Source organism: Telopea speciosissima, chromosome 4, assembly GCF_018873765.1.
Source record: "Telopea speciosissima isolate NSW1024214 ecotype Mountain lineage chromosome 4, Tspe_v1, whole genome shotgun sequence".
In the NCBI taxonomy this organism is placed as follows: Eukaryota; Viridiplantae; Streptophyta; class Magnoliopsida; order Proteales; family Proteaceae; genus Telopea; species Telopea speciosissima.
Genome location: NC_057919.1, coordinates 53,975,925 through 54,002,453, shown reverse-complemented (window position 1 = coordinate 54,002,453; position 26,529 = coordinate 53,975,925). Strand labels below are relative to the sequence as shown.

The 26,529-nt window shown below is 39.5% G+C and overlaps 1 protein-coding gene across 1 annotated transcript; it reads right to left on the bottom strand.

Annotated features, from left to right (window-relative positions):
- Positions 1–940: 940 nt before the first annotated feature.
- LOC122658782 (probable xyloglucan glycosyltransferase 6) lies at positions 941–19,088 on the bottom strand. Its single transcript, XM_043853897.1, has 5 exons — positions 18,338–19,088; positions 16,666–16,974; positions 2,987–3,277; positions 2,780–2,893; positions 941–2,087 (listed from the first exon to the last, which is right to left on the bottom strand). The coding sequence occupies exons 1-5, from the start codon at positions 19,028–19,030 to the stop codon at positions 1,449–1,451; spliced, it is 2,046 nt and encodes a 681-aa protein (XP_043709832.1). The 5' UTR covers positions 19,031–19,088; the 3' UTR covers positions 941–1,448.
- Between the last annotated feature and the right edge of the window lie 7,441 nt (positions 19,089–26,529).

Genomic DNA, 26,529 nt, shown 5'->3' with positions numbered 1-26,529 from the left:
TCTCTACCATTAGTAATTGTTTTTTGGGAGAAAGTTCTCTATCCAAGACTGTGACCTACACTAGCACTCCCATGAGTCTATCTCTCTCCTCCTCATATGAAAAGACACCTCTGCCCCTTGTATTGAGAGAGATAGACACATGGGAGTGCTAACGTAGACCACACTCCCGAATAGAAAACTACTTCCCTAGTTTTTTTTTTTCTTTTTTGTGCCAAGTTAGTTATGGGAGAGCTTTCCACATGATGTCAATGGAGGGCAGAGTGAGAATCTCCCATGCCACACCAATGGTGGTATAGGGAATGGTATAATCCACATGAGACCGACATGGTTACTATAGGAGAGAAAAAACAATTAAAAATTTCCCTCATGTTAGAGGGCAATAGTACACTAGGGTAGTGGGAAACTTTTTTACACTAGTTATCCATAAAGACTATTCCTTATTGAATTTCATTATTAGAGGGATGATATGCAAGTACTCCCTAAGTCTTCCCCTTCCTATGTGGCAAATTCCAACCCCCCTAGATCAAGGACTGACGTCAGTTGGGTTACAACTTAAGTTATTTTCATCCCAACTTGTCAAGGCAAACACCAAGAAACACGAAAAAACAAAACATATTCAAGCAAGGATGACAGAGATTTAACATGGTTCACACACCAATTTTAGTGTGCTACATCCACGAATGAAGCTGAAGATGTTTCACTATGAAACAAGAACTCTTTCCAAAAAAGCCTAACACAAAAATGCCCAACTCACAGTCTCACACACTTCTCTCTCTTGCTTGCACAATAAGACAATAAAACAAGGTAATCACCCAAACCCTCTGCTACCATCACAGACCTCACAAAATTTCTCCTTCAGGTCAACTTGTTCGTTAAAGAATTTTCTGCATTAATTCGTGAGCAACATTAATTTGTCAACTTCAAGAAATGGTATGAGTTGCCAAAAACAAATATGATTGAATCATTCAATGATGGCCAAAAAATGACATTTAAAAATCCCCGGTTGCCTTGTTTAAAATGGCAAACAAATGTGCAGAAAATTACAGCAAACACACTGGCTGGGCACAAAGTATACATTTGTTCTCTCTCTCAGTATATTTTGCAAAGCCTCTTTCCCATTGCTGAGACCTGGACATACTTTTACAATATACAGCACTGTGACTAGGCACAAATTCACATAACAATCCTTTCACTTGCAGTCAATAAATAGAATGCTTACGTGACAAGCAGGCAATTGCAGACTGGATATACTATCCTTGGAGCTTCAATTGTGTGCCAATACCACCAGAGAATGTACGAACATCAAAGGCTCTGGTTATTGGAACTTTAGTGATGGATGTTAAAAGTGTGCTCAATTTGATTTCTCATCAGTCTTCTATTTCCATGAGAACCAATTAAATGAGACAACCTTGGAAAAGCTTTCACCACCATGAAAAGAGTAATGAATGTCAACTGACTTGCTCTCCAATCAAATCGAGGCCAACTACAAGGAATGTGATCCCTTGAAACAATAGGAAGTAGAAGTGAATCCCCTGGGAGGACAATAAGCTTCTCACAGAAGCGGTTAACAAAATAAATGCAAGGGCAAGTTCCTTCCTGTACAAACGGTTCCTCTTCTTCTTGCTGGTTTTTTTCCTCGACTCTATTTTGTTCAGCTCAGAGAGGCCTGAATCCGAAGAGGCCCTGTGGAGACTGTTCATTTCTGCTTGAGGATCAGATTCCTTTTCAGCAAAGGCAATTAAATCTGTCTCCGATGATCTTCCCAACTTCTTAGTAACTACCCACTCATAGGAACTTCCCAATCTGAACAGTCCAGATATCATGGCATTGAACTTTGTTACAGACATAGTATTCTCAAATAGAAGGTAAGGGACAACAAATGGGAAAGATCTTGGTGCTGGAAGAATATTCAAGAAGGACATCAGTCCAGGCACATAACACACTACCCAGGCTGGTAGCTGAGCTTCCGGCAGGAACATAGTCAATGGGAGAATAATGCAGAAGAGGGTGAACGAATAGAAAGGCAGGATGAGCTTCCGTAAAAGGAAGAAAAGCAATACTAAATTGGCCTTCTTTGCCCAACTAATCTGAAAGGAGAAAGAAACAAATTATCAATGACAAAACTAAATAGCAACTGAAATTATAAGAGAGCAATACCCATGAAACTTTAGATCAACAGCTATTTCTTTAAATCAATAACAGAAAAATAATACCAATATAGAGAAAATAGGGAAAGCAGCTGAGAGCAATATCAGATACAGAATCAAGAAAATCCACTACATGAGTGACTACACGCAAAGAGAAATGGAAAATAAACCACAGGACATGCTAGCAACAATCCTACCACTCCCCCCCCCCCCCCCAAATATAATAATAAAATAAAAATAATTTCATCCCCAATCTAACTATGTAGGTAACATAGAAAAATAAGCCAAGAATCTTTAACCCCAACCCAGGTCCCTCCCCACCACAAGGAAAGGATTATAATAGAAAATGTATACAGATAATGGGAAAAAAAATCTACAAAAAAACTCCAGCAAAGGAAATTCAATGAAGACATTAGAATAAATTGTTCTGCAGGCTTTTTTAGTTCAAATTCTCGAAATCAGTTGTGAAATGGAAATGGAAAACATACAAAACTTAAGACATCATTTTCTTGCTCACAAACTCCATCAAACCTTCTGCCCTTTTTCATATAAGGCAGATGGACAGTTCAGAGCAAGAATGGAGCTCAATAACATTCAAAATTTAAATAATAAGAAGATATAAGCCTACACACCTTTGAGCGAAGGATGTCAAAGAAGCATAACCGGAACAGCTGCATTGGACCTGAATGCCAGCGGTGCTGCTGTTTCTTGTATGCCTCATAGGACTCTGGGAGTTCACAAAGGCTCTGCATGCAAAAGGATAAACATCAGTAGGATATTGAGAATTCATTGCCAAACTTGTGTATGTGATGATTGCAGGATACTAGTCTCAAACAAACCTTAACATCATTTAGATATATGAACTTCCACCCACAAAGATGAGCACGGACAGCAATATCCATGTCCTCAACAGTTGTTCTTTCCAACCAACCACCACATTCTTCTAGAGCTTTGATCCTCCATACACCAGCAGTTCCATTGAAACCAAAAAAATTGATAAATACACCATTAACCTGTTGCTCAACCTCAAAGTGAAAGGATAAATTTATGTTCTGCAACCTTGCAAGCAAGTTCTCATCCTTGTTGACAAAGGCCCATCTTGTCTGGACTAATCCTAGATCATCATTCCCCTTCAGAAAGAAAAGAACAATTTAAAGTCAGTAAGGACCACATAATCACCTAATCTCCTTATCTCCTGCCTCTTTTTCTAACAAAGATTTTCACACTACAGAATGAAACATATGCTGGAAATTCAAACATAGCTGATGTAACTGAGCACCCACATGATCAACTCCAAGTTAACAAAACTGAGGAAGATGAAGATAGGAAAGATCAAATGGCCCATCCAAGAACATATGGAATTTCATGAAAGATAATTAGTGTTAGTGATGCAGTGGCGCTTCCATGGACCAACCCAAACCCATTGGGAGTCCAGATGGAGATGAACCAGGTCCAATTTGGGTTTTGGTGTAGTAGGATATTTAGAATTTATTTCTATTTCGAGATAATCATGTCCTCTACGTAGGATTGAGATAGCTACGTAGAAGTTAGTTTCCTAATTGTTTGAGTTTCCAAACTAGAATAGGTTTCTTCTTTTATTTATATGTACATAACCCTACATTGGAGACTAGATATGAATAATCGAATATAAAGTTGAGTTTTGTGAGTTTCCGGCATGGTTTGGCAGCCGGGGTGTGACTTCTCCCTTCCCTTTCCCCCTCTTTCCTCTCTCCTTCTGGGAAGCCCTTTCTCTTACTCTTCTCCCATTCTCCTCCTTTTCTCATCTTCGCATACCCCTTAGTCTTCACCTGTTCTGGTGGTAACAAAGCCAGCAGCAAGGTTTGTTTCAATCTTCCTAGTCCTCTCTTTCCTTCTCAGATTTGGGTGGTAAGAAACCTTCCCTTAGACGACCCAACCCTTTCTTATCTCAATACCTTTAATCCCATAATTCTTAGATTTCAAAATTACACCTCCCTACCTCTCTTATCCTCTTTTGTCCTTACTTTAATTTTCATTCTAAGTCTATCCTTAATCAACTCTGAAAATGAAAAAAAAAAAAACAAGGCGTCCTCATTTATGGATGAATTAATTACACATATAGAAGAAGAGTTTCCATAAGTTTGTTGTTTTAAGGAGAACTGATTGGGTGCGCTTCAAACTTCTGTGGTCGATAAAGGAATTGCAGACAATGCAAATCCACGGAGTGGAGCCTTATTGATACAACTAAGGCAAGTAAGAAATTGAGCGTTGTGTTCCCAGGCAGGATAGAAAATGACTTTTCCACCCAATTTCTTTGTGAAGAGATAGAGATAAGAGATAGATCAGGAGCTCATATTTTAGCAGATTCCTCATCAGGGCCTGGGACACAGGTAAATGATGGTAGAGTCAACAATTCACATTCTATGGCTCAGATGGTAAACCCGTCTCAGATCAAATTCTCCTTTTTCTGTCTCTTGTTAATATAGAGGTTGGGATGCAAGTGCAGGGGTAGGAATCAAGGATTCTAATTTTGATGATGTGGAAAAGATTCCAATGTCAACCGGTGTTGGTCTATGTATGAGTATTGGGTTTGGTATGTAACTGCTCCAGTGTATGATTGAGTTTTGTTTTGTATGTGGGATTGATTAGTTAGGGCTATTTGATCTCCCTTCTAGCCCTTGCAAATTTTTGTTGCACTTCCTTTCTAATAGGATTTTGTTACTAAAAAAATAAAGAATGTTTTTTAAGATGGCAACAAGACTAGATAAGCTTAATGGAATTATAAGAGAAAATGTTGGGCAATCAAGAAATATGTATAAAGATGGGTATGCTGACATAGGCAAGGGGGAAAGGCAAGGCCAAAGTAAGAAATGAATTAAATTTTACTGCCTTATGATAGACCCTGTTAGAAGAGAAATGTTGAGGGGCCCATTATGGGTCTCGGGATTAGCACCTGGCACTAATACCGAGAACCCTTTTGGGTCTCGTTTTATGTGGTGGGGTCTTTTTTATTTTCTGGTTTTCCTACTTTGCCCCTAACCCTATATAATACCTTGTACATCTTTTATTATTTGAATTAAATATATTGCTCACGGCCGTGTGAGCTTCTCTTCTCTTCTCTTCTTTGATTTTCGCAGGTAACATGGTATCAGAGCAGATCCACTAAGACTGGTGCTCAACTTGCGAGATTCCCTTTCCCTCTTTCTTCTTTTCTCCTTTTTTCCCCTTCCCTTTTCTGCGATTTCTGGTTGACCTAACCAGAAGTCTGCGATCTTAAGAACAGGGCTGGTTTCACCCCTCCTTTTCGTTCGTTCTTTGGCTGCGGGTTCGATAATATTGATGATGGATTAAATCTTCTTATTCTACAACACAAAGCAGATTTCGGATGGTGTTTATGGTGCTGATTGTAAGGGATTGATGACCACAGGTTGCTGGGTTGGAATTTTTTCGTTTCGGATGGTGTTTATGGTGCTGGTTGTGAAGGATTGCTGACCGCAGGTTGCTGGGTTGGTATTTTTCGGTACTTATGGTGCTGTGTATGAAGAATTGATAGAGGCAGATTGCTGGTTTGGTTCTTCTTTTCAATTTGTGGTGATTCGATTGGTGTGCATGGCGTTATATTCGATCAGATTGGTGGCAGCAGGTTGCCGACTGGTTGTCTTTCAATTTTTTTGGTGATTCCATTGGTATTATCTCCAAGGAAACAGTATGGGTGATGATGATAAGAAGAATGCAGTGGTTACGGAGGTTGTGTCCTCATCCTCCAATCGAATCATGGAAAAGAAGCTTGAGGGTACCACTTCAGCACTGGAGAAAAATTGTGAACCTTGTTTTGACAGGTCATGATCAGCAGGCACATCTAACAAGAACCAAACCCACTGATGATCCAACTTGGAGATATTATTGATGCCAGGATCCTTGGACAGATGTTGTATTCAATGGAGAATCATATAAAGGATTTGGTTACTCGCATTGATACTATGAAGGTTAACCCTGATGGTTTTCTTGCTCGGTTGAAAGCGAAACTTGTGGCAAAGGGTTATGCACAGGTGTATGGTGTCGATTATTTAGATACCTTTTCACCTGTAGCCAAACTTGCTTCTGTTCGTATTCTGATCCCTCTTGCTGCCTCTAATCATTGGCCCTTGTTTCAACTGGATGTCAAAAATGCTATTTTGCATGGTACTTTGCAAGAAGAGGTCTATGTGGAGCACCCACCGGGGTTTGTTGCTCAGGAGGAGTCTGGTCTGGTTTGTAGGTTGAAAAAATCCTTGTATGGACTGAAACAGTCTCCTCGTGCATGGTTTGGTCGCTTTACTGAAGTTGTTCTTGAGTTTGGTCTATCAAGGTGTGGTGGTGATCACTCTTTCTTCTACAGACAATCAAGTGCAGGGAGGATTTTTTTGATAGTATATGTTGATGATATTATCATTACTGGTTATGACTCAGTGGGTATTGTGGATTCAAAGTCATATCTTCAACAAAAATTTCAGACTAAGGATTTGGGGAAGTTGAAGTATTTTTTGGGAATTGAAGTGGCTCAATCTCAGAAGGGAGTTTTTCTTTCACAAAGACAGTACGTTTTGGATTTACTTACTGAAACAGGTATGCTTGGATCCAAGCCTATTGACTCTCCTACGGATCACAATGTAAAACTTACTACTGAAGGGAGAGATGTACTTGATGATCCTGAGAGGTATAGAAGACTGGTAGGTAAGTTGAACTATTTAACAATTACCTGATTAGATATTGCTTTTCCTGTTAGTATGGCGAGCCAGTTTCTCTCTTCGCCTCAGACTTCTCATTGGGATGTTGTTATCCGTATTGTACGCTATCTTAAAAAAGTTCCAGGTAGAGGGATAGTATATCGAGATCATGGTCACAATCGAGTTAAAGGATTTTCAGATGCTGATTGGGCAAGATCTCCAACTGACAGGAGGTCAACTACAAGGTAATGTACATTTGTTGGAGGAAATCTGGTTTCTTGGAAAAGCAAGAAACAAAGTGTTGTAGCTCGTTCTAGTGCCAAGTCAAAATACAGAGCTATGGCACACTTGATATGTGAGTTGATATGGATACAATAGTTGTTATCTGAGTTGGGTTTTAAAACTTCAGTTCCCATGTAGCTGTGGTGTGATAATCAGGCAGCAGTTCACATTGCTTCCAATCCTGTGTTTCATGAGAGGACAAAACATATTGAGATTGACTGCCATTTTGTTTGTGAGAAGATGCAGAATGGGTTGATTCTTTCAAGTCATGTTAGAACTGGAGAGCAGCTTGCAGATGTGTTTACAAAGCCTTTGGGTAGTGGGCGAATCGATTATATTTGTAACAAGTTATGCATGATTGATATATATGCTCCAGCTTAAGGGGGAGTGTTAGAAGAGAAGTGTTGTGGGGCTCATTATGGGTCTCGTTTTATGTGGTGTGGTCTTTTTTATTTTTTGGTTTTCCTACTTTGTCCCTAACCCTATATAATACCTTGTACATTTTTTATTATTTGAATTGAATATACTGCTCACGGCTGTGTGAGCTTCTCTTCTCTTCTCTTCTTTGATTTTCGCAGGAAATAGACCCAATGGGAGAGAAATGAGAAACACCCATGCAGGGTTTTTAATTTTTCATGCACAACAATGACTTAACCACCAGTGATGAAAGATAAATATATTGCAATTCCAATGGTCTGAAAGGGAGAGTGGTACTAGAGGATGCGGATGGGTAAAAGAGCATGGGAGGATGTACCTTTTGTAATCTTTGGGGCTACTTGAAATGAGAAAAATAGAAGAATATTTGGGATCTGTTCCATCTGACCATTTGTGTAGAAACTAGATTTTTCCTCTTTTTGCTGGACTGACGAGTTCTTCGAACAGATTTAGACCTTGATGGCAATTATTTTGGATGCAACTGGTGTCCATTTTGTGTGATTACTTTATAGTCACCCTTGGCCTCTCCTTTCTTGTACAACAACAACAACTCAGACTTATCCCAACTAAATGGGGTCGGCTACATGGATCCATTCAAAACATAGTAGGGAAAACTGAGGGAAAGAGAAATAAGAAGAACGAAGAATAAAAATGAAGAAATAAGAAAAGAAAAGTGAGAAATGGAAAATGAAAAATAAAAGTAAGAGGAAAGCCGATAACCCAGGAAATCGGGAAAATCTCAACTACATAGTGTCGACAACGTGGATCCTTGCCCTCCAATAGGCTCTATCTGAGGTCATACTTGGTACAAGACCCAAACTATGCATGTTATTCTTCACAACTTCACTTACGGTCATTTTAGGCCTACCTCTAGCTCTTTTAGCTTGTTCAATCAGAATCAGATCACTCCTCCTTACTGGGGCGTCCCGGCCTCCGTTGCACATGGCCAAACTACCTCAGACGACATTCTCAGAGCTTGTCACTGATCGGGGCAACACCCACATTAGCTTTAATACGTTCGTTCCTTACTTTATTCTTCTTAGTTTTGGCGCACATCCATCTTAACATCCTCATCTCTACAACACAGCTTCGCTATATGGGACTTCTTAACTGCCCTACATTCCACCCATACATCATAACAGGTCGTACAACAGTCCTGTAGAACTTTCCTTTAATCTTTAAAGGAATGTGTCGGTCACACAGTACTCCGGTCGCACCTCTCCACTCATCCATCCCACTTTAATTCTTTGAGAGACAGCATCATCTATGTCCCCTTCTTTGTGTATGATAGACCCCAGATATATGAAATAGTCACTTAGCGGTATCTCTTTATCTTCAATTTTCACCATACCATCATCCATCATAGTGTGACTAAAGTTACACATCATATACTCTGTCTTGGATCTACTAATCTTAAAGCCTTAGGAGGCGTTTGGTTGAAGGATTCTGAGGAGTCGGATTCGACGGAATCCGGATTTCGTAATTTTTCGCGTGTTTGGTTTCTTGGAACCCGGTTCCGTGTTGGATTCCAAGAATCCATGAAAATCCATTTTTCTATGTAAATTTGGGAATCCACAAGAATTCACCCCTTGGGGTGAATTCCAAATCGAGTCCAGGATTGCAAGCCCTTATATATATAGACTGGAATCTTGTGGACTCCAAAAATCGGGATTGAAACGAAGGAAGTCGATTGCTAGGGTTTCTCTCTTCAGCCTTCTCGTTTCTTCTCCAAGGAACAGAAGACGAAGATAGTCTCTGCAACTCCAGGATTCAGCCATCTCGTCTTCACGACTCTCTTTCTCTCTCTGGTCTTCAGCCATCTCGTCGTCTTCTCCAAGGAACCGAAGACGAATCTGCAACTCCAGGATTCAGCCATCTCATTTTCGTCTACAAGGTTCTTCACTACTCTCTTTATCTCTCTCTCTCTCTCTCTTTGTTTCTCTGTCTCTCGCTCTCTATCTCTATCGTTGTCTCTGTCTCTCTCACATTATCTCTGTCTCTCTCTGTGTCTATGTATCTCCCTGTCTCTTCCTTTATCATTCTCGTTCGTTTGTAGTTAGGGTTTTTTTTTTAAAAAAAATTGGAATTAATTGATTGCTAACCAATTTTTCTCTCCATTTCAGGTTCTAGGAAGTTCAATAGGGTCGTTTTGAAAATCTCCAGTGGAAGGAACATCTTGGATTAACGCAGGTATGGCACATTTCTTCACTCTCTCCCTTCTCTGAGACAGCTGCATTATAGTTATGGTTTTTTAAAAATACATAGGTTAAGTAAGTAAAATTGCTGCTACTATAGGGTATTTATGCTCCAAACTCATTCATAACTTAGTTTCATGTTGCTTTTATCAGTCGTTATACATCAAACAGCCAATAAAATTTGATTTGGACTATTTCTGTAACGGTTGGATGCATTGCAATAGGGGTAGAGATGGTTTTGTTATGGTAAATAATGAAGAGCATACAAGAGGATAGTGTTCTTCCACTTGGAATTTATTCTCTGTGGTTGAAAAATGTTCCGAGCCAGAGAATACAAATGGGTTGGTGTTGGAAAGTGCATACTATTTGTGTAAAGAGCATGCTTCCCAGCCCAATTGCTTACAAATGTCTACGCTTGAGCTCTATCTTCTCTTACTGCTGTTATTATAGCAGTGGAACAGTATAAGAAACTGTTACCTTTTCTGATTTTGAAATCTTCATACTTTTGCTACGCTGCTACCTGTTACTGTGGTGCTTTCTAGACCTTGTTTTGTTGCTTATTAGAAGACTATTGGTTGTAAAAACTGTTGAGCACATGTAGTTATTGCATCTGAATATTCCTGCTGATTAATTGAGGGCTAGAGGTTCTCTGTTTTGGGAATTTTCTGGAATGCTACTTCCTGCTGATTACTGTGTTCTTTTGGTACCTTCCACTAAGAGAAGTTCTCAACAGGATTGAGGTGCCATGTAACATAGAGACATATACAACAATTTCCTAATCTTCATGATTCCCACGTGATTGCTGTCTGGGATTCTTGTTGATGCTTTGAGAAGTTTCATTGTAACCTTGTCCTCAAGAGATAGTTAGTTAGTGGTTCTATTTGTTGTTGATTAAATTTTTTTGGTGGGAAAGGTTGTGGCTGCTTTTAATACATTGAAGAATCTTGATGTTGCTTCTCTTTAAAACAAGAGTCTTTCCATATGGAAGAGCTTCTCATTTACACTATAAGATTCTTGAGTTTAATTTTGATGATCAAGTTTGTTGGCCGTGTAGCTCTATGGTTATATTCCAAAAGTGCATTGTAGTTGGATTGAAGTACAACAACAGGTGTTATACACACATGTTCTGTACCATTGCAGCTCTTAAGCGAGGATGGGAGTTATGGAACTCTATTTGTCCTTGTTAATTTATATTTTGGCCCTGAGCTATTGAGTGGCCCTGCTTTTAGGGCACCCATTTTGTTAATTCTCTACATCTCATTGCCCGATGCTTGTGGAACCGTAGGGTTTGTTTGTGCTTGCCATTTTTGAATGAAACCCATTATTTTGTAGGAATTTTCCAATGGTCCAGATTTGGATGTCTTTGATAGCAGTGAGGTTGGTTATGTGCACAGAACTAAAACGGTAATTCTCCTCTAGTTGGGACTGCAAATGCATAGTGAAAATGTTCTTACACACAAGATTTCTGCAACTGTTGCATGACTCTAATAAGAGACCACCATTTGAGTTTTCCTTTGTGCTGGTAATTGATTCTTAGCTTTAGTATTTAAATTAGCTATTCTCTTCCCAACTTCATGAATGCCAAGGTTTTGTGGCAATATCTCATGGTTATTTGTAAATTCCAAGCTCCACTTGATGGTCTTTAGCTCAAATTGGTAGAGCACTTGGAACATGTGCATGTTCCAGGGATGGTGGTTCAAATCCACCAAGGCCCTTTTTATTCAACTGTTCATAGCATAGTCAATTATGACACTAATCCACACAAGAACCCAAATTTAATGGCATCTTTGAAATTTGACAAAAATTTTATATGTATGTACTTAAATTAAATGGATATGGATTTTTTTACCATATGTAGAGATCTCTGTTGTTTGAAAATGCCCATACTATGAATTTTGCTTTGTTGAAGTAACATAACACCACTTAGTGCTAATTTTGTAATTTTTATGGACACATGAAAAATTGGGAAAGACTTCCTTTTGATAATGTTAATCCAATTTTTTTATTATCTTATTTTTTATAAAGTCATATTAAATGTATGTATATGTTGTATAACAAAACAAGGTTAAAATATTTTTTCAGACAAAATTCAAGTAGAATCCAACTGACAGACTCAAGGTAACCAAACAGTCTTACATATGGATTCAAAAGGATTCCACCTGACAGAACCAGGACAACCAAACAGTTTTTCAGCTGGATTCTACTTGACAGACCCAGGGTAACCAAACAGGTTTTTTATCAGAATCCAAATCCACATGAACCAGATTCTTAAGAACCTGATCCAATGTAAGAATCCGACTCCTCTGACACCTTCAACCAAACGCGTCCTTATGTTTCCAAGGTCGACCCACATCTCTAATTTAGCGTTAAACCCTGCTTTTGTCTCATCCACCAAAACGATATCATCGGCGAAGAGTATACACCATGGTACCTCGTCTTGGATGTTCTTGGATAATTCATCCATAATAAGCGCAAACAAATAAGGGCTTAGGGCTGATCCTTGATGTAATCCAACCGTAATTGGGAATTCCTTGCCCTGGCCTCCCACAAATCTCACACTAGTCACCACTATATTCATCTTAATAAACCTGCTATCTTTCTGTCAACAATTATAAGAAAAAAATGCATTGGTAAAGGAAGTGAGAAGAGACTTGATCACTTCAGAATTTCCCTTTTTCTTTTTTTATTTCTTGGAAAAAGGGCTCTATAGACTGCAATCGTTCTCTGGAAGCCCGCTCCAACTCCAATTCCATTACAATGCTCCTGGCTCCTGATGGCACCCCTGTCACCTTTGTCCTTGGCATTAAATACGATGCCATCTCCTATTTCTCCTCTCTCTGCTGCCCTCCCCCCTCTCCCCCATCCCCCATTCCCCCTAACCTCATCAATAAATTCATCCCATCCTCCTTTTTGGATCTCCTCCAATCCATTCCCGCGGATAATGAAATCCTTAAAGTTGTTCTCTCCCATAAATCCAATCGAGCTACAGGTCCTGATGGATTCAGTATGGGATTCTTCTCGGCTTCAAAGATGATCTCATTAAAGCCATCTGCAGCTTCTTCTATAACCCCGGCCAACACCCAAGAATCAACCAAACGTTCCTTTGCCTCATCCCTAAAAAAGAGGGAGCTTCTTCCTTGTCAAACTTTAGGCCTATCTCCCTTTGCAATCTTCTCTACAAATTCTTTGCCAAAATTCTAGCTAATCGTCTTCAACTGGTGATTCCTTCTTTAGTTAGCCCAAACCAATCAGCCTTCATCTCTGGTAAGAGCATAGTTGACAATATCCTCCTTTGTACGGAGATTGTCCGGGGCTTTGACCACGAATCTCATTCCCCCGCTGCCCTCTTGAAGATCGACATCCATAAAGCTTTTGATTCCCTAAGATGGGACTTCATTTGTGATGTCTTGACCTAAATGTCCTTTCCCCCTGTCTTTGTTCGCTGGATCCATTCCCGCATTTCTTCCCCCTTCTTCTCAGTCATCGTTAATGGCTCCCCCGCCGGTTTTTCCCTTCGAAAGCTGGTATCTGTCAAGGTTGCCCCCTCTCCCCCTCCCTCTTCTCCCTTGCTCTAGAGGTCCTCTCCATGAGCATCCAGGCTAAAACAGACCAACATCTCATCTCCCCCATCCCCAAGTGCAAAAGCCTCAATCTCACCCACCTTGCCTTTGCAGATGATCTTATGATCTTCTCCAAGGCTTCCCACTCCTCTATCTCTTCCATCATGTCTTCCCTTCAGCTCTTTGAATCTCTCTTGGGCCTGCGCATTAATCTCTTAAAATCGTAAATCTTTCTTTTTGGGGTCTCTGAGCATGTCAAAGCCACCCTCCTCAATTTGACTGGGTTTTCCCTCGGGTCCCTTCCCATCAAATACCTTGGCCTCCCCCTTATTCCTACAGGTTGACTGGTCATCATTGCACTTCAATGCTAGATCTTATCCATAAGAGGCTCCAACTTTGGAAGGGCAAACTCCTTTCCTATGCGGGTAGGATTGTTTTGATCAAATCTGTTCTTCAATCCTCTCACATCTACTGGTGTGGTATCTATGGCTTCCAAAATCCATAATCAAAGCCATGGAATCTCTCTTTTGTGATTTCCTTTGGAAAGGCCAAGAGTCCTCCAAATTCCTCTACCCGATCAACTGGACAGTAATCTATCGCCCCAAATCTAATGGAGGCCTTGGCATCCGTCGAATCCGCGATTATAATATTGCAGGCCTCCTCAACTTAATCTAGAAAATCTTCTCTAAGCAGGACTCAATTTGGGTTTATTGGATATACAAGAACCCCCTAAAATAGGATTCCATCTGGATTCTGGACTTTCCCCTAGCCTACGGACCCTTCCTGGGTTTGGCACAAAATCCTTCTCCTCCACCCCTTAGCTCTTACTGCCACTTCATTTGTAGTCGTAGATGGTTCCTCCACCTCCCTCTGGCTTGATCCTTGGGATCCTGTTGGAGTCCTTTACAACATCTTAGGTGCCCGAGGGGTCTACTCTACTGGCATCCCCTAATCTGCCCCTTTCTCATCAATAATCTCCCATGGTTCCTGGTCTCCCCCTATCCCTTCCCCCCCTCCTCAGTCTCACTCAGGTCTGGGCCTCCCTCCCCCATCCCTCCCATTCGAACAAAGTAATCTGGCTCCCCTCCCATAATGGTATTTTTAGCTCCCGCTCTGTTTAGGATTTTGTTAGACCCCATAGCTCTATCCCTTGGAGCAACCTTGTTTGGTTCATAGGCCACATCCCTAGACACTCATTCAATGTTTAGAGAACCCCAAACCTTTGCCTCCCCAACCAATCTTTCCTCATCCTCCGCCACATCTCTATCTCCCCCTTCTGTATCCTTTGCTAGAACAGTATTGAGGACATTAACCACCTTTTCTTTTCTTGCCCCCTAGCCTCATCTATTTGGAAAAAAACTTTGCTGTCCATTTGGCCCCAGAACAAACGTCCCCTACCCTTTCCTTCGCTCCGGAGTGGCATTGGCTTGATATGACCTTTTCTGGTAGCTCTATTTGCGATACTGTTGGCAAGCTTGTGTTCGGGCCTGCTATCTCTCATATTTGGATGGAGTGGAATCTTCGTAGATGGAATTCCAACTCCCGGTCCATTGACCTGATTTGTAAAGCCATCTTTTTCGATGTCAGCTCTAGAATTCTTATGCTTCCCCATGGATCTCTTATAGACTCCCCAAGGAATAAGCACATTGTTGTTACCTGGGGCTTAGATTCTTCTCTCTTTTGCTCTCCTAGCCAGGCCCCCTAGGCCTATGGCTTTTGGTTCGTATAGTTCCCCCCCCCCCCCTCTTTCTCCTTGTGTATTCTCCCCCCCCCCCCTTTTTCTTCCCCTCCCTTCAGGGTTTTTTTTATTAACCAAAAAAAAAAAAGTAGAAGAAATAAGGCTCTGTTGTGTCAGTTGACCATACTTTCCATAATCATCTCCATTTTGATTTTTGATTTTTATTAATTTTTTGTCCTTTCCCATTCTCATGATAAGTACATGAAAGATTCTTCTATAGGGTTGAACCCAATAGAAGAGCAGGTCTAGCAGTAGGACAATCAGGATGGATGAGCATGAGATGCACTTTTATCACATCCTACCCCAAATTCAGCTGTGAATTCTGCTTGACCAACCAGGACCTAAGGCTTTGACACTTTTATTAGACAATTAGGACAATTTTGAAAGGCAGTGTGTGGTCAAATAACAAAGCGGCTTGATATTGTAAGGTCCAGGCAGATAAGATGTGTCTGTTAATAACGTAGATGAAGTTCAACTAAGAAGTAAGAACCACTCTACAGTAGGATTGATGATAGACAAACAATAGGTTCCAGCAACAATGATCTCTAGTTGAATGATGAACAAATCAGTAGTGTTTCCAGTTTATAAATCTTCTAACCAACAGCAACAGTGAAGCTTCGATTGTATCTTAGATGAAGATTAACTCACATCACAATATAATAGAAAGTAAGAACAAAACAGAAAAAATATAGAAGGACAAGAAGAAGGGATAGAAGGAGGGGGTTGGGAATATATGGCTATCTCAGCCTTGGGCCTCTCACCCACAGCTATCTCAGCTGTTGAAACAAAGATCTCTCTCAGATCTCAAGCAAGCAACTGCAATTTTCATTGATTTCAACTACAGAATATTACAACTGATGGCCCCTTTATATAGATTGGCCATGCTTATCAAAAATAGAAAGTTGAAAATTAAAAACTTACAACAAAAAAGGAAATAACACAGAATTAGAAGGTGCTCAAAATAGGAAACTGGGAAAAGAGATGATAAATGACAAAGGAAAAGGACAAAAGGGAGATGGGAAATAAAAGAAATAAAAGAAAGTTGGAAGGTAGCAAGAGGAAAGAGGCACAGCCCAACACACAGGCTAATCTCAGCTAGATAGGGTCTGGGACATGGATCCTTGCCCTCCAATAGGTTCTGTCCGAGGTCATACTTGGGACCAGACCTAGACTATGCATGTCCTTCCTCACCACTTCTCCTATGGTCATTTTAGGTCTGCCCCAAGCTCTTTTAGCTCCTTCAATCAGGATCATATCACTCCTCCTTGCTAAGCAAATAACATAGGAAATAAAAATAGAAACAAATCAATCTTCTAGAATCTTTCCCACAAAATGCAGTTTAGTTGTGACACTTTTCACGTGAACAGTAACTCAGGTGCAGTTCACATGAACACTAACTTTTTTACTGATTTCTATTTTGGTTCCTCTCTTCTTCATGCGTCGATCTGCATCAGTTAAGATCCACATTGCTTGTTCCAAGACAGGGTCATTGGGTCATTAACTTTAGCTGTACACTAAAAAATATTATTTTGGCTACATGAAAATCTAAGACTAGGGATAATTTTTAAATTTCACAAGTTGATATATTTTGTAGGTGGAAAATGGAATGGAATATAAACTGACCTTAAAATAGGGGATAGTTTTCTTCAAGAAATCTGGTCCAGGTTGAAAATCTGCATCAAAGATTGCCACGAACTCATAATCCTTTACATAGTCACAGCTCATTGCAGATTTGAGGTTCCCAGCCTTGTAGCCTGTGCGTATAAGACGGTGTCTGTACACAATCCTTGCACCCTTCTGTTGCCACTTCTGTACTTCAGCCCTGATAAGATGTTGGACATCCAGATCATCAGAGTCATCTAAAACTTGTATGAGCATTCTGTTCCTCGGCCAGTCCTGTATGCATATTGCTGCAATTGATTGCTGATAAACCTGTGTGACAACGCAAATGGAAATAGAACTTTAGTCTTTACAAGGTACACCCTTCAATCAAGGAAAAGAACAGCCGTTGAAAGATAAATGCATCCCAGGAGAATAATCATTTCAGAGCAAATTCTGTAACCTCAAACAGACATGGATAGAACTTTTCTGGGTAAAAAGAAAATACAATTATGACAAACATTATCTCTTTCAAAGATGCCTTAAGAAGCTTACTAAATGTTGGGAAGAAGAATGCTGCCTGGTTGTGTTGCCCCTGCACCAGCGCCGGGGCCAATGAGGTGCACAGGGGTATCGATCGAGGGGAGGTTCATTTTGTCTAGGGGTGGAGCGGTCATTTCAGGGGGGGCTGTGTCAGGGCGCAGGCTGCACGCAACCAGGCTGCATTCTTTTTCCCTTAATTGTTTTAAACAAATGCAATCAATCTTTTGAAGAGAAGACCATTTGAAATAAACGTACTTAAGCATTTTGAAACCGGACTAATCTTAGTGATTAATGCTTTTTTGCTTCCCAAATGTTAAACTATAACCCTGTAAACAAAATCTCAAATTGGAAATATTTAAGAAGTGAAGTCATTGCAAGTAGAGAGCCCATATATGCAAATTAAGGATGCTTCATTCTCATGAAGCTTCTTTCACAGGACCTTTCACAAGTTGAATATCCAAACAAAATCTTGTCTTCTACTAATACAAAAAAACCTCAAATCAGAAGTCTTGTTATTTGAATAAAAACAGTGGAAAATTCACACAACTTGAACAAAAGAACAGTGAACCTAACCCAGCTATCCAATCCCCATTCATGTCAATTGCCTTATTCTTGACTAGATATGCTTTAACTACACCAAGATTAAATTGCAAGAAAACTCATACTCAAGATAACACCGCAACATAAGCTGCAGTAAACAATATGTTGATTACATGTAAATCCTTATACTAATCCATGAAGAAATGCTAAATATGACACTAGATTAGTTACAGCTCTTCTAATAAAGGATTACCCAAGAAAACAATAGCAGCTTCAATATTAGAGATATGATCCCATTAATTTCGACTGTGATTGTACCCAAAAAACACAAAAAAATGCAGTCACTTAAAGTCCCCTAAACTTTGAGAAGCGTACAAGTAAATATAGTTAACCAAAAACCAGAGCATTAAGTGTTAAGATCCCAATTCGGACCAGTGATCCATACTTGACTGATCCACATATGACGTGAACTCATCAATTATAAACTTAAAGCAAGTAAAACATTGTATTTGAATTGGCAGTCGTCACAGAAATGTACTGAATTTTAGACGAACTAGAAAATAAATGAGCCCAGATCAGAGCAGCAGGGAGCAGAGACCCTACATCTTCTTACCTCCCTCTCGTTACACATCGGAATCTGTATCAACACCATCGGATAATCCTCAGCATTCTTGTTTTCGATATCCCCAGAGAACTCCATTGGTGGTATAGGCTTCAACCTTCGAAACTTGATCCAGATATACCCAAGAACCAAAATGATCCGATCCACGGACTGAATCAAGAACAGAACAATACAAACATTGGCCAAAGCCTGCAACGGTGGGGCTAGATAGTTCACCCTCACAGAGAGCCAAGTCGCATATACAAGCTCGACCAAACCCAAAGCTTCTTCCATTGAAGGGGGACTGAAATGCCATCCTTTGAAGTAAGCTACGAGCTCAAAGAACTGTAACAAAATAACAATAACCAAGAAGACCTTAATAACCCTATAAAGCCGAGATTCAGTCCTCGAAGGTGAATACGATTTGATTCTCCGATTGGCAGTCCGTATAAGAGAGACGAATCCATTGGTGATCCAGATGAGACCATTGAAGGCTTGTTGGAATTTGAGAATATAAACCCAGGAGAGCTGGCGAGCGTTCCGGCTTCGATCTTTCTCCACCGAAGTATCAGCAAGACTGGTAGGGCTATCGATTTCAACCGTAGACCAGTTAGGGTTTACAGATTTGTCTGAGAACAATACGTGATTCCTCTCTTTCTCTTTGTTCCACCATTCCTGAAACTCGTAATTGGGTTGTCGAGACATAGGCAATCGAAGCAATTCAAGATCTCTCTCTCTTTCTCTTTGTCTGTGCAAGAGGCATTTCTGTGCAATGCAGTGAATGGTGAAGGAGTGGGAGGAGAGAGAGGAAAATTTGAGGGATTCGGTGTCGCTAAATTTCGAAACAGCCCACCAAATTTACCGGGAAATGTTCATTGCTCACGTATTATAAAAGGGTTTTTTTCTTATTTTAAAGTTTCTGCAAAGAGAAAGTGGTGAATAATGCCATAATTGTGTGAGAAAAGGTAGCAATAAAATCCAAAGCTAAGCTTTGAGTTTAGTTTAGTTAAGAAAGAACCATCAAATTTAGCAGATCTGAATAAAGATGGAGGGATAGAATAGATCTGAAACTCCTACTTTCTACAACAGTTTCGATTTCAGCAACTTTGCTTCCTTTCTCTTATTACTAATCAGACTCTCAGAGGAAACAGAGGTAATGAGGTCCGTCTCCGACATGACCGGCCATTCTAAGAAACAAGAAAATCTGCGGTTTCAGTTACAGACTCTATTGGGATGATATGCCCGCGTGGACCCCGCTTCGGTGCGATCAATTTTGACCGGAGAGAGAGTGAGTGTGTGTGATAAATCTGCAGCTTATGGATTAAAACAGATTTAAACGAAAAAGTTGGGATTTAGACGAATCGGATCGGATTCGGCTGGGATTTGCTGGATCATTATTCGCTACTGTAACTGCAGCATTGCTGTACTCATCGTGCAGTGCTGCAGGTGCCATGTGTGCACAGTAGGCCCCACATGGCACACATATGCACACATGGCATCTGCAGCGCCGCACGATGAGTACAGCAGCACTACAGTTACAGTAGCGGATAAAAATCCAGATTTGATACTATCGGAATTTGAATCTTCGAATGACATCTGTGTCCTATTCTAATTCAAGAGTTTTTATCGAATATCTGGATCCGATCTAATAAACTATCTCGTAGTAAACAAATCTGACTTTTCGAATTTGTATTAAGACTTAGGATAAAGTATATTATCAAAATATCCCTATAAAAATGTTTATAATAAAGATAAGGGGGAAGTTTTCATATATGGCCGTGTAAATATGTACGGTCGTGTCCCCTCTCACAAAGAGTTGAAAAAGTCATAAACCCCCACCCATTAATTAATGCCTTGAAACTCCCACCTTCTCACATACAGGCTATGTGCCATGTATGAAAACTTTCCCCAATAAAGATAATATAATAATATATCATATGTTTTTTTCAAAAATATTAAGGATTGTTATTCATGTAAGAAGGGTGGGTTACATTTGTTTGGAAACGTAACAATGAGCAAATTTGACATTTCATTACCCTTGTTATAAATATTTCATTCTCTTTTACTAGAGTCTCATAACTATCTTGCAAACTGACATTGAAAGTGGCATTTCTATCATTTCATCATACTCCCTCCGTGCTTTACCCGGCTCTTTGTTTTCGGCAGGATGAACTCCCTCGAAGAGTTGGCTGAGATCGAAAGCTCTTCTTCTTCGACGAAGACAATTGGCCTTCAGCCGCTACCGTCCAAATTGCGGCTGCTGCCATCATCGTCTTCTTATTGTTCTCTCTCTATATTGTTGCCCAACCCCAAATGAGAGTAGCAGGTGTTCTTCATGAGTAGGTAAGCCCGTTCTCTCAAGTGCCTTCCTCTATTTCTTCTCTAATCTGAAACCAATCTCACCCTTTAAGATGCCCTAATCTCAGAGTAAATCTCTCCACCTTGAATTTTTATGTTTCCCAATTAAAGCGTTTCTCTCAATATCCATAATGATTTTTGATTCATCAACACCCAATTATCTGATTGCCTAGCATCAAAATATGTGATTAACAGAAGAAAATGGCGAATTTAGTTAGGATGTTTTTGAAAATTACATATGTTTTGATGGGTGTTGTGTGCTTCCAAAGTGCCATGGCCATTCTGATGGTGAACACAGACGGTGTTTGATCTTTGTGTTCGCTTCTAATGCTCTTATCCTCTCCCATGGTCGATTAGGGTAACCACTATAGCAACAATGTGGTTGAGAAATACCTTGAATATGCTGGAGAAGAAGGCTGCCTTCGAATCATTCAAGAACTAACAAATAACTCACGATTACATCAAACCTGTTTTTTTTTTATGAGAAAATAAGCGCTTCTCTCAATATTCATAATGATTTTTGATTCATTAACACCCAGTTATTTGATTGCCTAGCATCAAAATATGTAATACAGACGAAAATGGTGAATTTAGTTAGGATGTTTTTGAAAATTACATATGTTTTGATGAGTGTTGTGTGCTTCCAAAGTGCCATGACCATTCTGATGGTGAACATAGACGATGTTTGATCTTTGAGCTCACTTTTAATGCTATTGTCCTCTCCCTAATCGATTTGGGTAACCACTATAGCAACAATGTGGTTGAAAAATACCTTGAATATGCTAGAGAAGAAGGCTGCCCTCGAATCATTCAAGAATTGACAAATAAATCACGATTACATCAAACTTTTTTTTTATGAAAAAATAAAATATATTAAAAGACTAATTAGAAACAATGTACACGGATTTAGTTGAGTAAGCAGATTTAGCTAGATTGCTAGCTATTGCACTACAAAAAGGATCTCCCTTAGAAGTATAGTAGATATCAGGACCTAGGTTGTTTATGTACAATAGATCTTTTAATAGGGACCAATGCCTAGGATTAGAAGTTGGAGATGGAAGAAAATCAGCGATCTGTTGATTTGAGCACCACACTTCTTTAATCTTCAACTCCAAATTCATTGATAGATCAAGTCCGGCCTGTTCTAATACTAACCACATCTGGATCAATACCACTGCAATTCTTAATGTAGCTTGCCGCAAGCAAAAGGAATCTACCCTCTAGCAAAAAAATAACAGACCATCCTGCCGAGGTTACTCCAGATTGCTGGTATCCTGCACAGATTAAAATAGGATAATTGAAATAAGGAAGAGAAGAAAATTTAGATAAACCTACCTCATCTTCATTACCCAAGCTTACATAGTGGGATGCAATAGGGGTTGGGTAAATATCCAAATTGGACAACCAAGTTTCAGATTACATCAAACCTTGGACCCTTATGGCCATTATGTTATTCAAGCAACACTCAATTACTTAATCAATCTAAGGTAGGACTATGCTGGAATTTCTCTCTTTCTCACATACTCTTCTCTCTTTGTCCGGTTTTATTTTTCTAGCTGCAAATTCGTATGGATCTTGTAAAAGTGTGTGACAAAGAGTATAGAAGAAAGCCTTGAATTTAGCTATTGAGACTTGATTTTCAATCTAGGAGGTGGAACTTAAGAAAGAATGGTAGAGATACCTTATACACCCCACCTGAACAAATGAAGGTGGATTTTGCATTTTTTTTTGCCTTTTTCTCTCTAGTCAAGTAGTACTTCTTTAGAGGTGACATGAGTATGTTAATGAACTCATGTTGGTAATAAAAACAAAAGTGGGGGAGGTGTAGAGTTTCTTTATGCTTGTGAAGAGAATACTGAAGTTAAACTAGTAAGAGCGTTGTAGGTTGGAATAGTTAAATTTAGGGTAAAATACACGTACCCCTAAAATACAACCAATATTCCTCATGCCCCCTTAAGCTTCTGACAAGGTCACACGCATCCCCTCAAAATTCCACGTACACCCCGCTAATTTTCAACCTAAAACCATTTAAGTCCACACTGTTAATTCCAAGCGTTGACATTAAATTCTTTTTTTGAATTGGCCAAATTGCTTAACTACTCCTGTAATTTGAAAAGACCTTTTTGCCCAACCCTCATCGTTCCCCAATTGATTTAACCTGCAACCGCCGGCACGTATTTACCGGCATAGCTATCACCGGTAATGTAAAGTGGGCGAGATTTGAACAATGAATCTGAGGAGATAAACGATGTGAGAGCAGAGATAAGGTGCTTGGTGACGATGTATTAGTTTTTGGGGATTTCTGCCAGAGAGAAAGCGATGCCGAAACCAGTCTCAATGGGGTTATCAAGGAAAAGAAGGCCAAATTTGCGATTCCAAGCACCTGGATTGGGTTCCAGAGCTGGGTTTTTGCTGGAATTTTGTTTGGAATTCAAACGCCAAGGACCAAGCTCAAAGAAGTTGCCAAGTTGGGAGGAGCAATATCGGGGCCTCCTTGGAGCCAAACGAGGAGGGGTGTTTGAGATAAACGTAAAACGGGTTTTTGGGCTTCATAGAAGACGAAGAGAATGGCAGAACTGGTGGTGGAATTGATAGGAAGGTAACCTGATTTCGTGGGATGTGATTTTTTAGGGAAGAAATGACCTGCATCGACTGGTGAATAGAAGCAGAGAAGAGAGAGGACAAAGAGGAGCTTAAAGTCGATGAGTTTGAGATTTGACGCTATCACTCTACTGTGACATTCTCTCTCCTCTGCTTTTTGGATTTGCTCTAATCATGAACTCATGGCTGAATGTATATGGATTGATTGGAAACCAGTAGAAAGTGTGAACACTGGAGCCACATTGACTTTGTGGGTCTGTGGAGTGGACATGGAATCTTTTGCTGGCAAGAGATTGATTTCTAGCTTCAAGCCTCAGACTGTTCAAAGAGTTTGCCAGATTGACTCTGTGGGTCTATCGAAGGCTTATCCATTTCTCTCTTTGATGCTTCTTTGAAGGATTTGAAAGAAGCCATTAGAGAGATTTAATAAAATACAACTTGTAATTACAGATTCACAACTTTCCCACGAACTAAGATTTAATTCCTGGAGAAGGAAGGTTAAAACCAATAAAAAAGAAAGAAATTCTGAAATGATCAGAGAAGATGAAAGGGGGCGCCGCTAAACTAGGGTTGAGAGAGTTCGATTGCTAGAGGGAAAGGGAGAAAGGGTGATTTGGGTATTCTACTCTATCTTTTTGTTTTTTAACTTAAGGGCATTTTGGTAATTTAGTCTTAGAAAGGGTATAATTGTACACTACCTTCTTCACGTTAGCATTTAACGCCTGAAATTAACGGCATGGACTTAAATGACTTTAGGTTGAAAAGTAAGGGTGGTATGTGGAATTTTTAGCGGGTTCCGTGTGGACTTGTCAGAAACTTAGGAGGGCATGGGAAATATTGGGTGCATTTTAGGGGTTACATATATTTTACCCTTAAATTTATCTAGTTTTCTTGCTAAAGCATGCCTTGTAGACTGTCCTTGTAATACTCATGCTATATTTATGGTTAACATGCTTCTTTTCCCATTTAATGCTTTGGTCATTTAAATTGTTTAGTTTTGCTCTCCTCCTTTTAAAAAATTTTTTTGTGAGGAATACCATATTGTTATAGTATAGGCTTGAGTGTCAGATATCCACTCTAAATCTAATTTTCAATTCTGAAATTCTCCTTGTAATTTAATTCTAGCTTGATTTATTGGTGGCTTTCTCAATAATGTTGTAAATTCAGATTATGTTAATTGCATTTTTAGTGATAATCAGTCTAATGTCATGTTTTGAAGCGTAATAATTTGTTCGTGATGTAGGACATCCATTTCCAGGAAAAAGAATTGAGGGAGGCTCTAGCTCCACTTGGAAAACATTCACATGTTTTTTGTTTTTTTTTTTTGTTTTTTTTTTTCCTATGTGTAGATCGAAGTTTGGATGGCAATGAGAATACCTTATAGTAATTGACTAGTTGTCATGTATTGCCACAAGAGTGAGTTCTATCACACTTTTACAGCCGTGATGAGAGTTGATAGTAGCTTCTCAGCAAAACATGAATTTCTTCATTGAGTTTATATATTAGTGTGATCCAAGAGGTGGCCATTTAGTGGGTGTTAAAGATTAGGTGAACTACTTAATTGCCTTAAGCAAACTAGTATGCTTTTCATGCCAAATCATTTCTTGTATTTTGTGGGTTTAAGTTGAATTCGTTTAACATTGACTATAAGGATATTATTTCAACAAGGGGTTTTGTAGGTAACACATGGTTGTCATTGAATGTACTAAAACTTGCTCTTACTTGGCTGACTGTTGCATGACAGTTGATTGTAGTGTACATAAGAGGGGTGAACTCTCTCAATGGACACTATCTATCTCACTGCATGTGAACACTATACTGAATAGTAGATGTGACACACTATTCTCCCTGAAAGGAATGGAGCCATTAGTTACCCCTTTTTGATGTAATGATGGTAACTATTAAGTTTCGTCTCTTCTTCTTTAGGCTAAAAAAGAGTGCACACAATAATAATAATAGCTTGGTTTAGGTTGTATCTCTATCTATTTGCAATGTAGTATCATTTATTCTTTCTAAAATTGAGTGTTACTAATTTCCCTTTTAAGTTAATATTGCTAATCAAGAACTGACAAAAATCAACAAGTATGAGCTCACCTTGATTCTACTTCTATCAAAGGACCCATTCAGACAATTAGTAAAGCTGTCATGAAGCAATAGGTCACTTTACATTCAACTTCAGAATACAGCCATGAGGGGATGTCCTTCATTTCAGTATTCTCTCTCTACTGAAGGAAATGATAAGAGATGTTTGGTCATATGACAAAGGTGTAGGCATAACTATTGTCCAGGGATCAAATCATGGTTCCCTTGGGAAACCAATATACAGAAAAATTAGGGTTTTGCACGCCCTAGGTTATCCCATGGTGTCCCATGGGTGCCACATTAAATTTTAGGGATTCCCATGGTCGTCCATGGGAACCCTGGTGCATCCCTATTAGGGTTTCTCCTTCCCTATTGCGTCCCATAAAATTAAATATCACAATAGGGATGAAGAAATTCATCTCTAGTCCATCACATGGCAAGAGGGATCCATCCCATACTCGAATGCGCAACGAAAATTAATCGATTCGAGTTTCTTTTGCATCCCATAAATATTAATATTCAATAAACTGAAGGAATTAATAAAGAACTACTAACCTGGTGAGCCTCAAGTGTTGCTCCTCCAATAGACAATAGTTCTTCCTCCAGTGAGCGCTCCAAGCCAATAGATCTGCACCTCCAATGGTGCTACCAAGGTTCTTCAAGCCAATCCCAGATGCTCTCGAACTCTTCAGCACAGATCTAGGGTTTCTCAAACCCTAACTCTCAAACATAGATGAGAGAAGCAAGAAGAAGAAGAGAGATCACAAGAGGGAGAGAGAGAAACCAAAAACGTAGGAGAGAGAGTGTCTGCTCAAAAAAACATGGAGAGCTTCTCCCTTCTATGTTTTTTGGCCCTCTATTTATAATGTTTTGAATTAATTAAATCACAGTAGGATTTAATAAATCCCTAGTGAGAGTCTGATTCTCTCTCTCTCTCTCTTTTTTTGGCAGTTCTGTTTAAACTCAAAGTGCTACACAGGTGAAGAAACAGAATCTAATAGGGAAAGTTTTAATTAAATTTTTTATTTAATTATTAATGGATGATTATAATTAGCACCATATCCATTAATTAAAAAAAGAGCCAATTAAATTAGCAAATTCCAAATAGCTCCCTATATGATAACAATTATCATATACAACCCCCACTAATCAGCACCATCATT